The 13,213-nt window shown below is 40.3% G+C and overlaps 1 protein-coding gene across 1 annotated transcript; it reads left to right on the forward strand.

The window, feature by feature from the left end:
- Positions 1-1,980: 1,980 nt before the first annotated feature.
- Positions 1,981-12,998, forward strand: zbtb34 (zinc finger and BTB domain containing 34). The gene is made up of 2 exons (XM_037258694.1): positions 1,981-2,284; positions 7,172-12,998. The coding sequence occupies exons 1-2, from the start codon at positions 2,165-2,167 to the stop codon at positions 8,726-8,728; spliced, it is 1,677 nt and encodes a 558-aa protein (XP_037114589.1). The 5' UTR covers positions 1,981-2,164; the 3' UTR covers positions 8,729-12,998.
- The last annotated feature ends 215 nt before the right edge of the window (positions 12,999-13,213 follow it).

Below are 13,213 nucleotides of genomic sequence, written 5' to 3' on the forward strand. Positions count from 1 at the left end.
CAACTGTGTAAGCAAATAGTCCAACAGTTTCAAATTAACATTTCTCAAAATACAATTGCAAGTTATTTATGGCTCTTCATGTATGTCGAAAGGCAAAAATACAATGGCTATGACTTTTAATCCTTCAGGCAGCACTGCATTAAAAAACAGCGTAATTAATAAAGGATATTGACATTGGCTTGGAACGCTTCAGGAAACCACTATTAGTTAACACAGCCCGTTGCTACATCTTTAAATGCAAGTAAAAATACTAGCATGCAAAAGTAATGACCGACACCCCAAAAAGCTGCCAGCTTCTTTGAGTATGACCTAATCTGGGATCAACTGACGGAAAATGGAAAATTGTTCTAAGGTCTGATCAGCTCATATTTTAAATTGTTTTTGGAAATCATGAGATCGTGTCCTTCAGGCTACATCGGAAAAGGACCATCTGGATTGTTGTCTATGCAAAGCTCAAAAGGCAGAATCTGTGATGGTATTGAGGTGTGTTAGTGCCAATGGCAACATTTTTTAGCAAATTTTTTTTTTTTAGGGTGATCCTTGCTTATTTCTACAAGACAATCCCAAGCAACATTCTGCACACGTTACAACAGCATGACTGAGTACTAGACTAGCCTGTCTGAAGTCCAGACCTGTCTCCCATTGAAGGTACGACAACGGAGACCCGAGAGCGACTGAAGAGGTACATCAAGCACAAATGGGAAAGTATTCCACCGACAAAGCTTCAGTGAAGATTTACAAAATAAAAAAAATGACAATCAGTTTGAAGGTTACATAGCTGGTCTTTGTAGTGCATTCATTTGAATATAATTCGAAAAGGATTTGCAAATCATTGTATTCTGTTTTTATTCATGTTTTATAAAATGACTCATTTTCATTGGAATTAGGGTTGGTAGATAAGACAAGTAACTCAATTTCACATTTCATAATGGCATGGTAAAATGTACTTATGCAATTTTTTAACTTTATTTAGAGCACAACTGTAAATATCCGTCCATCCATCCATCCGTCCGTCCGTCCGTCCGTCCATCCATCCATCCATCCATCCATCCATCCATCCATCCATCCATCCATCCATCCATCCATCCATCCATCCATCCATCCATCCAGTTGGAAAATTACACTTTCGCTAAATGTGATGAATTAAATCCACTTTATCCTAGCGGAATACATTTCCAATCAATTTACAACCAAATTGTCATGATGACTATCATATAAAGCTAAAACAGAAAATGATTGTGTTTTTGACAGTTTGCCACAGCATTCCTCAACCTCAATAACTCAAACTGTTCAATTAGCGTACAATGGGATAGCCGAACTTCTCTTACAGCTAAAGGTCACTTTATATTAGATCGGTTACATGAGCGACTGACCTGACAATAGATTCGGGAGTTTGTTACAATTTAGTCTCTGGCGCCCCTTTGTGGCATTTCTACAGAAGACTTTGTGGCATTTCTGCAGAAGACTAAAGTGTCATTTCTTTCCATGTCGCCCACATTTATCTACCTATCTGCAGGTATATAACATACTTTAATAGTGTTCAAAGATGACTTCTCTTTAACACGCAGAGACGCTCCCATTTTAAATGATCTTGTATAATGTATTGCATTTTTAACTTAAACGTTATTAAATGTACAAAATACAATTAATAAAGCTTTGAAGGCAAGAGATATTGCAGATGAACACGGTCAATTGTAAATATAGCAATAGCTGAAATTATACTTTGGCTGTCGCGGGTACATGATATAGTACATATGCATATCAACGTGAGCTTTGTTCATGTTTGATATGCATGCACAAATACCAATGTACTTTTCACTGTCGCTTTGTCACTAAATCAGCACCAGAAGTGTGGTACTAGTACACACCATGACACGATTTCACACAACGCACCTTGAGATTGCGCAATGAAAGATGGACTATACATTATGTATTGCACGCCACGGTTGCAGTGAATAAGATTAAGAACATTCGCATGGTCACTTTGTGGGTTGAGAACAAACTGGATCCCGCCACGTCTTTATTTATAATGGTGCGTATGTATGACTTGCATAATGTGTCGGGAATATGTCGCTATACATTGCACCGGCGTAAGCAAGGGAGGGGCTGCTGCAAAACTCGCCGATAGAATGAATGCAAAGAGCCAAAAGAACACTTCCTGTTGATGCAAAAATTGCAGCAGCAACTGTCTGACACATCTGGACTGGAGAGGGGGGGAGGCCTGGCTGTGGCTGTTAGCGAACTGGAGGGGAATGGACAACGTTTAATGGCAATCTGCAGCACGGTGAGTCTGAGTCTGCTTGTTTGAATTGAGTCTTAGACTGGTGGCGGCGTGCCGCGGTTTGTCATGCCAACGTGTGTTCTGTCTTACTTTGCTAATGGTGGAATGTGGTGCCAGCGATCGCATGCTAGCGCATGCTAGCGCTAGCCACCGCCGTTGGCTACCATGGGTTTATCGCTAAATTGCCTGGTGAGCTAGCTAGCCGTATAGCCACCTTATATGACAGCCGACATGGTGCCTCTGCGCGATCACGTCTGTGCAAATGCATAAAAGATTGTCAATCTTGTGTGTAGTGTGTACAACGTGAACCGACTGTCAAACTATTTTGAGGTGCGTGTATTTAGTGAGGAGTGTATGAAGCTTCCCCGTTTTTGCCCAAAACGCTGGCTAAGTGTTAAGCTAGCTAATGGAGTTAGCATATGTTCGAATGCCGCCTGGTTGCGTTATGGCACGGCCCTATGAAGCGATGCACATACACTATGTTAAAACAATTTAATGTAGCAGTGATTAAGACGGCTGATATTACTCAGTTGGAATTTGAGTTAGCGTTTGCTCCGTTAATGAAAAGACTTCCCATTTATTTTTGCTACCCGCACATTAGGTTGTAATAAATGGTAATAAAAGTTTGACAGGGCATAAAATTGTTCCATTTTGGTTCGACAGTCGACGTCCCACGATTTCAAATGTTTAAACGATGGACTTGATATGACGATTTTTACAAAAACCTTAGCATGAAATTGTCAGTTTGTAATTCAAAACTGTCTGGGGCAGACCTATTGGGCAACCAGCCAGACATATTTTACATTGTAGTTATTACTTACTTTAAACGACATGCTTTTACGAGAAAAACAAAACACTAGGGTACCAGTAGTTATGTTTGTTCATGTTCTTGTACTCCTTATTCCAATGTTACGATCAAAGATCAAAGTCCAGCAAAGTCATTGGGTTATTCAGTACATCTGAGTTCATCCAGGCCACTAGACTAAGTGTTTCACCTATGTCCGATTTTGTGACGTTTTAGCTGCTTTGTTTTTCCTTTGACTATTGCATGAGAAGACTGGCATATCATTCTTATAATAGTTACTACTTTATAAGTATTAACATAAGAGTTCCCCCCAAAAATGACAGACTGCCAAATTACAAAGTCTGGTTAGAATAGCCGCTTCAATTTGAGTGCAACACAATTTTGAAAATCAATGAGTTCTGCCAGCCAAATACAGTGTTTTGGTGTCAGAAAAAAATTGCCATTATGGAGAATACTTTTGTGGTATGGTCTGCAAAAAATCTCGTCAAATCTTGTCTTCACAATAGAGTAAAACAAGATATAGCCTAATTATTTGTCAACATAACTCTGTAAAGCTTCAAGCAATCATGCTGAATTTGGATTTGGCTGAAACTTGGGGTGCACTTAAGGATCGAGTGTGAGTGACTATTGTATGTTTGGTGCTCCACTGTTCATTCTTCTTGATGCTATACATACTGAAAGTTCTGAGACGCCCCCCCAACACATGCACATTCACACATGCGCATGCACAAATATAATTCTATCGTTACATTCTCACCATGCTTTTTTGCCGTTATAGTGTGAAATTATTTGCATTAACGGTCCGTTCTCCAACATTAGAGCATATTTTGAAATTCTGGATGTCTGCTGAAAAAGAAATTGCCCTTGGTTTTCAGCAAATTTTGGATCGCAAACTGAGATGTCAGGGACAAAACACGACGTGCCGTTTTCCTTGTAAGTTTTCTTAATTGCTTCTCAAGCAAGCTTGCAACATTATTGTAGGTCCCCAACTTGGTACCGGGCCGCACAGAGACAGACCCCTATTTTTTTATTTTTTAGCAGAGCGGCAGTCCCCCACAACTCCCCAGCCGATCGATTACCTTCCGAAAGGCAAAATACCAAGTAGAGCTGGGTGACACGTTTCTTCGTATCGTTTGTGTGGCAGACTGTTGGGATACAATACAACAAACTAGTTGAATCATAACAAATAGCACCTAAGGGATGAAACGGAAAGCATGACAATGCTAATAAGTGTTTGCACAGCCTGTCCACATTAACATCAGCAGTTTAGCCGCTAATAATAGCCGGCAGCCACCAAACAAAAGCAGCAATTGATTGCGTCGTTGTTGGAACATGCACATTTAGCAATGAGTCGCAATAATGCGCCGCATGTACGATCATTCCTTAAAAATAATCACCTGTACATTTTAAGGTTTGTCCCTTTAGACTGAGGAGCCCATTTTTTGTAGTTCACTGTCAATTTATGATCTACATTTGTTGTACTGTTGGGGAAAAACAACTTTAAATAATTGAAAGACAACAGAACCTTAATAAAATCTTAAATGACTCAATATTTGTCTGTTTGCAGTACCAATGCTTTAAAATTCATCCATCCATTTTCCAAACCGCTTATCCTCACAAGGGCGGCGGCGGGGGTGCCGCAGCCTATCCCAAAAGTCTTTGGGCGGTAAGCAGGTTACACCCTGAACTGGTCGCTAGCCAATCGCAGGGCACATACAGACAAAGAATTTGCATTTGCACTCACACACAACAAAGCAGACTTTGACACCTATGGGCAATCACCCTACCATGCATTTTCTTGGAATGTAGGAGGAAACCAGAATATTTACTGTCTGTACTGTATTATTGTTGTTTGAACTGTCTTTGATGTGCATCATTTTGTATGTAGCCACAGTTGTTTTAAAGTACTCTATAAATTCAGTGATTTATTGCCTTTTATTATTTTAGATGACACAGAATAGTCTGGCATTAAATATATTCTTTAGTGGTGACCATTTTGTCTTTAAAATTCCAAAACACGCCCATTTGATTGCTTGGACTTAAGCCAAGTTCCCAACAAATACTTGTTTGTGCATTCATGGCAGATCCACTTCACTGCATCACATTCAACTTTTATGACGTTGCTGGAATTTCTAGCTTTGATGAAGCACCCTTAAAAGTGTCAATTTAAGAGTTCATTATTTTCCCATCTTGTTTTGGGTGGGAGGCGGTGGGCTGAATTGGTCGCCAGCCAATCGTAGGGATAGCATTGCATATAGACTCACAGTCACAGCTAAGGACAATTTGGAGTGGACAATTGGCCGACCATGCATTTTTTGGCATGTGGGAGGAAATTGTAGCCTCTGGAGGAAACCCACGCAGGCACAGGGAGAACATGCAAACTCCACACAGGAAGACCGGAGTGGGAATCAAACCCTGCAGCTCTGAACTGTGAGGCGGACGTGCTAACCAGTGCGACACTGTGCCGCCTAACCATAGCTATTTAAAGCTAATGTAGTAGGCTATAATGTTTCTTGTAACTGCATGGGAATGGTGTTCTATTAGTCACCTGACAGCTCAAGGCCAATCGTGTGGTTCTCAACATTCTTCATAATGTTCCCACCTTATTCCTACACCCCATGATCCTTTGCGTGAAATGACTTCCTGCAAATCTAGGGGAGGATGACATAAAAATGTTACAGTCATGTCTAACTACATTCCGAACTCTGTCGCTTCAGATGTAAAGAATTTGAAAAGCTCTGAGCCATAGCAGTACCTACATAGTACATACTTACGCCGTGCATAGAAAGCCACATGATAGCGTTAACTTTTCATCTCAATCTATGTGTCTGGGGTGTACTGTACGTTGTTCCTTTGTCAACCCTAAACAATGTTGCTGGACCCGTTCTGCATTAAGCCACCCGCACACTGAACAACCCGATCAAATGTTAGTTTGGCTACGATTGAAAATTCGAATTACAAGTGAATAGCTTTATTATTACGGCCAATCAAAATGCCAGGAAATATCACATGATCTGTCTCAAGTAAAAAAAAATATTATAAATACTGAAAGGGGAGTTTGCAGTATTTAAGCCCATTTCTATAATGCTCAATTCTACAGCTGTTCATAATGACATGCAGTTATGAAATGGCATATGGAGAATGAATGATTATGATATGGAGGTATTGTCCAGCTTCAACAAAATAGCTGTACTGTAATGGGCCATTTTAGTTTTGTCAAAGTACAATCAATTAATCAAAAAGCGGTAATAAACATGTACCGTATTTTCCGCACTATAAGGCGCACCGGATTATAAGGCGCACCTTCAATGAATGGCCCATTTTAAAACTTTGTCCATATATAAAGCACACCGGATTATAAGGCGCATAGAATAAATAACTCAACGTTGCTCAAACGTTAATGCAATCACAATATAGTAACACTCGAAATAGTGAAAACAATAACAATATATCAATAACTCAACGTTGCTCAAACACTAATATCACACAACACAAAATAAACACGTAAAGCTTACTTTAATAAATTAGTCCTCATCCACGAATCCATATTGGTCCATATATAAGGCGCACCGGATTATAAGGCGCACTGTCGGCTTTTGAGAAAATTGGAGCTTTTTAGGTGTGCCTTATAGTGCGGAAAATACGGTAGTACCTATTGAACAGGAATCTTGCTAATTCCGTGTCACTTCCAAAAGGGCATCTTTTTTCTGGATTTTATTTGAGCATTGCATTTTTGCTCCATCTGTTTTGGGATCCCAAAAAATACACAAAAAGCCAAACAAAATCCAAGCAATGTTGTATGCAATCCACACACATCGTTTGTTTCTATTTTTTTCAATTTTCTTTGGGTAGGACTTTGGACGTGAATTCTTGGTTAAACTTCAGTACCGCTTCACAGGAATTTAGAGTCTTCTTTTTTTCTGAGAAAAAAAAATACTTTGTTAATCACTGCATAAAGTAAACCTTTCATTTCTAAATGTTTTTTAATCATATGAATTAAACATGATTTGAATTAGACACAGTCAAATGAACAACCCTTTTGTGTGTCTTCACAAACGTTTGTGTTTTATTTGTTTCCCCCTCAGGTGGTTGACAAACTGGAGAAGCATATTCAAGAAATGGACGACGGCAGCTACATCGAGTTTGATGTGCCGGAGTTCAGCAACACTGTCCTGACCCAGCTCAATGAGTTGCGACTACAGGGCAAGTTATGTGACATCATTGTCCACATTCAGGGTCAGCCATTCCGCGCCCACAAGGCCGTTCTGGCAGCAAGCTCACCCTACTTTCGAGACCACTCAGCTCTCAGCACCATGAGTGGCCTTTCGATCTCGGTCATCAAAAGCCCCGAGGTGTTTGAGCAGCTTCTAGCATTCTGCTACACTGGCCATATGTCCCTGCAGCTCAAGGACATTATCAGTTTCCTCACTGCTGCCAGCTTTCTGCAGATGCAGGTCATCATTGACAAGTGTACGCAGATCCTCGAGAGCATCCACTCCAAAATAAGCCTCCCAGTTAGTAGCCCAGAGAAGGACGATTCGCAGACAAGTCGCAATGGGGTCAACGACAGCAACCTCTTTGTCAACCCCACGCAGATCTCCCCCCCTTACTACTCCCGTCAGAGTCATGCAGGAAACGAAGCACGCTTGGACCTTGGAGGAAAAGGCCTGAGTCGTGGGCGACTGCAGCAAGAGGAAGGCCAATCGGATCGTGGCAGCACCGACAGTGTGTCGGAGCATGATGCACCCATGGAAGGAGAAATGGAGCAAGTGGAACTTATTGGTAAAGACGGCCAAGTCACAGACGTGCATGTGAAAGTAGAGAAAACTGAGAGGCCTACCTACTCCGATAGTTCCTCAGCTGGCGATGATGGCTACCACACGGAGTTGGTGGATGGAGAGCAAGTTCTGGCTGTTAGTGTGGGGTCTTACGGTCCTGTTATCCAGTCGGCTGCCTATTCCTACTCAGGGCTCTCTTCCCCGTGCTTTGTTAACCTCAGCAGCTCCAGCCCGTCCCGTTCCATCCTCAGCGGCTTCAGAGGTGGAAGAGCCAGAGCAAAGCGCCCACTGGGCATCCCAGCAGCGGTACTGAGTCACATCAAACAAGGTGCAGATGACAGCGAACCCGCTGTGGGACCCACAATGTTGGAGAACGACGTGCGAGAGCGCAGTCTGAGGAGTCAGTGGTACCCATACAACGAAAGACTCATTTGCGTCTACTGCGGTAAGACCTTCAATCAGAAAGGGAGCCTCGACCGTCACATGCGCCTGCATATGGGCATCACCCCGTTTGTTTGTAAGTTCTGTGGCAAGAAGTACACAAGGAAAGACCAACTGGAGTACCACATCCGCGGCCACACGGACAACAAGCCGTTCCACTGCCAGATCTGTGGAAAATGCTTCCCGTTTCAGGGCACCCTTAACCAGCACCTGAGGAAGAAGCACATGGGAGCGTCCGAGGGCAGCAATCATATGGACTCTCCTGAGAGGACGGAGGGAAGCTCGGGTCAGAAGGACCAGAATGACACCGCTGAGGGGATAGCCTATGAGGCGCAATATGCAGAAGAGGCACCAGCCAGTGAAATGGAGGAGAGTTCCAAATGCAGTCCAGAAGAGGCTCAGGCATCCAGATGCGATTATTAGGTTCTGCTTCAGGTTCAAGAAGCTTTAAGAAATGTTTATTTCAAATCATGTTACGGATTTTTCAGCTCCCTCTTCTATGGACGTATCTTTCTTTAAGGGGTGCTACCAATTTTGTGAACGCTGGGTGTCAAATGCAGAGCAAAGCGAGTTACTTCGGGAGCTACATCTTACTATTTTTGCTGAGATCCCATTTATCTACCCCCCCCCCCCCCCCCAACACCACCGCCCCCCTCCCCATCTCCCTTCCCACACAGATGATTTCTCATTATATCTTTCCATGTTTTTAGAAACATATTTACAGAGTTATATAGGCATGTTGCAATAATTGAAAATGTGAAAGCTCTGGTAAGATGCTTGTCATATCACCTTTTTACCTGACCTGTTTTTGCACATACGGCCACAAGAGGTCACTCACTCACGCACTCACTAGGAATGATCCTTTCTTTTCCTCTTTTTTTTTTTTTTTTTTTTTTTTTAAATTGCAAAGCTTTTTGTGACATATCCGTTCAATACCTCATGATACAACCAACTACACACTCATCACAGTATTCTCACTTCAATGGAACTTACTTGGTTCTACCTCATAGCTAGTAACCTACCGGGCACAGACAAGTTCACTGTTCGAAATCCATTTTAGGGCATATGATGTACAGTATTTTGCCAATCCATTGAAAGAATATTCTCTCATTGTAAAGCCTTCATAGACAGGGGAAGTATTCCTTGTTGATTGTATGGGTTGGATTAACAAGCAGGTGATCTTCTAAAGAGTACATTTAGGATTCTCGCGTTTGTTTTTTGGACCCTTTAGCAAGAGACAGAGAATAGATGGCCCACTAGAATATCGGTTTGCTGTCTAAAGTGTTTTTCCAACAAAACACATAGTTTTTACCTCATCGCTAATACTGGTGGCATGCTGTTATATAATCACGGTTTTAGATATGTAAACTGTGAAAAGGGGGCTCACTTGAAGTCCCACCTATTCGCCCACACTGGGATTTGATATTTACATTGTGTAACTTGTTTTGACCCGAAGTAGGTAAGGTAAGGTAAGCTACAACTCATTTTTCATTCACTACAGTTGCAACAACTCCGGATCCGTTCACGCACAGTACAGCAAAAGTACTAATATCAATAATATGCAAAAAGCCGCAAAGGAATCTCAGCCATTTTGACATGGTTTGTCTTCCGTTATTTACGAGTACTATTGTATTTTTGTTTTGTTTTGTTATTTTCTTCCCCCCATTCTATCCTACCTGCCGTCTTTCTCTGCATTGGTGCGGGTCAAATACTATTAATGTAAAGACTAAGGTTGTTTTCAGCAATCAGTACCACTTTTTGTTTGACATGTGGTGGCTAAAACAAGAGGAACGTAAATGTTAAAGGTGGCAAAAGTATGTGATACAAAGTATTGATGCACTTTGCAAAGTTAGCGGAAGGGATTGACGTCCCAGTGATAGTTTGCTGATCTCGTTTTAAACCCGATGCTGCAGTGTCAAGAGTTAGTTGGCAGCAGTTACTACACACAACATGATGAGACTCTGCAACCACAAGATTACTAATAGCTATGAATCATGCAAATGTCTTGTGTTTTTACTGTTTTATTGAACCATGGGGACTGGGGCTTTGGGTAGAAATTAGTATATCAAGACTGTTTTATATCCATTGTGATTTTTCATTTTTGATTCTTAAAAGGCACTTGTAAGGCCTGCTTGATTATCCTTTCATAGCTATTTGGTCATTTCAAGCGCAGCAACTTGGTCTCTTTTTGAAACATCGCTGTCTTATCCATCCAAATGAGTTAATGCCTTTTTTGTGGTGCAATTTTGCTATATAGCAATATGACCTATTGTTTTGCCAAGTTGGATTAAGAGGGTGGCCATTATTATAAATTTCTTATTTGCAGTCATTATCTTTACGAGGCAGTTGAGAGGGTACATTTCATTATTGTGAATTTCAATAGAATTTGGTTATCATTCTTTTTTTTCTTCTTTTTTTTTTTATAGTTGTTTGTTACTTAAAGTCTTGGTTAATAACCACTTTTTTTCAATGTCAAATTGTCAACAGTACTCTTTACATGAATGTTTACTCCATTTATTTCCGTCATGTTTGTTTTTGTCCGCTACTGATTTTTAAATCTGATTCTGCCAATGATTGCCCAGAAATGATTTGCGAGTGAAAGGTACAAGCTGCTTCATGTTTGTGCCATGAGTTCACACCAAAGATTATCTCATTATTTTTAGGTGTCTATTTTTGAGTGTATTTCATAAGTGAATGCTTACCAAGAGCAATGGGTTATTCATTAAACGTTGCCACGTTAATTGCTATTTGAAAGGAATGTAAGCTCCCCACTTAAAACAATCATTTGCAACAAATCTGAACAATTTGCGATTAATATCATAATTAGCAATGTTAATTTAAGCCATAAAATAAGTGATAGTAAATTGTGTGCAATAGGTAATGTAATTGTGTGAAGCCAATGTAAACAAAAAAAAAAAGAGTCCTTCACAACCAGTGGCATTTAAACCTAGTGCCTTCCCACAAGCTTTACATTTTAGAGTTTGGCACTTAGAATAATGTGCCTCATTTCTTTGTAAATGGATTGAATCAAGAGATTTTGATGAAACGTAGCTAGCGACATTGTAAAGTAGTTTCACGATGAAATGAATTCTCCAATGTGTCATCCATTTTGTACTTTTTCAGCTCATGTCTTACCCTCTTGTTCCCATTTTATCAAATGAAAGCCTTTTTTTTTTTTTTGCTTCTGATTTTATTTTATTTTCATGGGACAAATGACTATCTGAGGTAGCAAGTGATAACAATCAAATGGGGCTATTGGGTTGTACTCAGAGAGAGATTTGTTTATCCCTCCACTCTAGCCAGTGAGGACAATCCCATCTATGTGCCGTACTTGTTCCGTCTTTCAATGAATGAATGAAGGAAGGAGATGCATGGAACACGCAAATCTACTTCCCTCTCCTGCTCCAATACAGGCAGGAGAGCAGCTGCTTAAAAAAAAATAGTAAAGTATGTGTGCATTTTAAATAAACTGAAGGAAAGAAAAAAAACGCGTACCCTATACTGTAGTTGAATTGCACGTTTCGCAACCACAAAAAAAAACAAAAAACACAAAATTATATCCAATTGCCAATGGATACTTTCGAAACTTGAGTTCTTTTTGAAATTTTGTCATTGATTGCGCACTTAACAGTTCTCATGACTAGTACATTACAGTCCATCTGGAAATTGTATCTATCCAGCTATAATGGCCTCATTTGCTTAGGCAGGGTCTTTTCCTCGATAAAATATGCTTTTTTTTTTTAAAACTAGTAAGGTTTTGTTTTCCTATCAAATAAGTATATAAGTCCATGTATAGGTAAATGGCGGGGGTATTGTTTGAATGCTTTTCATGTAGCTATATTTACTTAAGTCATAGTATACACACAACCAACTGACCTTGACACACTCTCTAGTTGACTTTTGTAAGTTCTTAATTCCACACTCAATACAGGAGATACCATACGGGCCACACCTAATCAAAAGGAAGTGTTTACAGGGAAGGCTGTCCGACTACTTTTGAAATTGCAGCTCATCCTCTTAAACTCACTTCAGGTAGTTTACAAACACTGATACTGGCTTGGAAAAATAATCTTAGGTCTTCCGTAGCATTTTTTTTCTTTTTTTTTTTTTTCCCAGTTTCTGTCCACTGTGTATTATTAAAAGAAAGCAATAAACTTTTATAAAAGTGGTGTATTTGGATCATCAAGCCTATTGAAATATTGGCCTGTTATATGAAATAAACTTAATGTCAGGGAGCTATTCAATTAAAATAAAACCAGGAAAATTTGATAATGATTCGTTGCTTTTTTTTTTATATATATATATTCACTGAACACTTTTGGACAGGTTGGCTTCCTCTTTAGAAAAATAATTCTCATGATATATACATGCAGTGTATATAGTAAAGGAAAAATGATCAAATTCTAGTGAACTGCAACAGAAAAACTGAGCATGTGGCTCAGTCATCTACTCTGCACTGGGCAGAGTTGCAACTCCAGCTGTATCAAAATAACGAAAGGGATTTTTGGGCTGTTTAGCCATGTTTTGGGAGTGGGCTGTGTGTTGTCATGTTCTGATTTGGTGGACACGTCCGGCTCCTCAGTTGCAGAGACTTTGTTGCAATTGTTCACAATAAGAGGGAAGTTAGTAAGCTCAACATCAGTTCCCTCAACGCACTATAATGTCTCTTGCTCATGTATTTGGGAACAAGGCTAAAAAAAAAAAAAAACTTAGAACTTTCAACTCAGGGTGTATAGTGTTTTAAAAATGGTCTCATTGGGCAGCATCCTATGTCCGTAATTGTGCACTTCTCTTCAGGTGGGGGAACAAGTCCTCCAGTCAGTGGTTTCCATACATTCTGCCTCAAGGTCTCAATGAGTCCATTATGTTCCACAGAGCTGAAGCTTGAGGTCCGGTTAAGGGCCACAA

The sequence above is a fragment of the Syngnathus acus genome, chromosome 9 (genome assembly GCF_901709675.1).
Source record: "Syngnathus acus chromosome 9, fSynAcu1.2, whole genome shotgun sequence".
In the NCBI taxonomy this organism is placed as follows: Eukaryota; Metazoa; Chordata; class Actinopteri; order Syngnathiformes; family Syngnathidae; genus Syngnathus; species Syngnathus acus.

Coding starts and splice junctions, on each gene's coding strand:
- zbtb34 (XM_037258694.1), top strand. CDS start 2,165: ATGCAAAAATTGCAGCAGCAACTGTCTGACACATCTGGACTGGAGAGG. Junction 2,285..7,171: donor TAATGGCAATCTGCAGCACG/GTGAGTCTGAGT, acceptor TTTCCCCCTCAG/GTGGTTGACAAACTGGAGAA.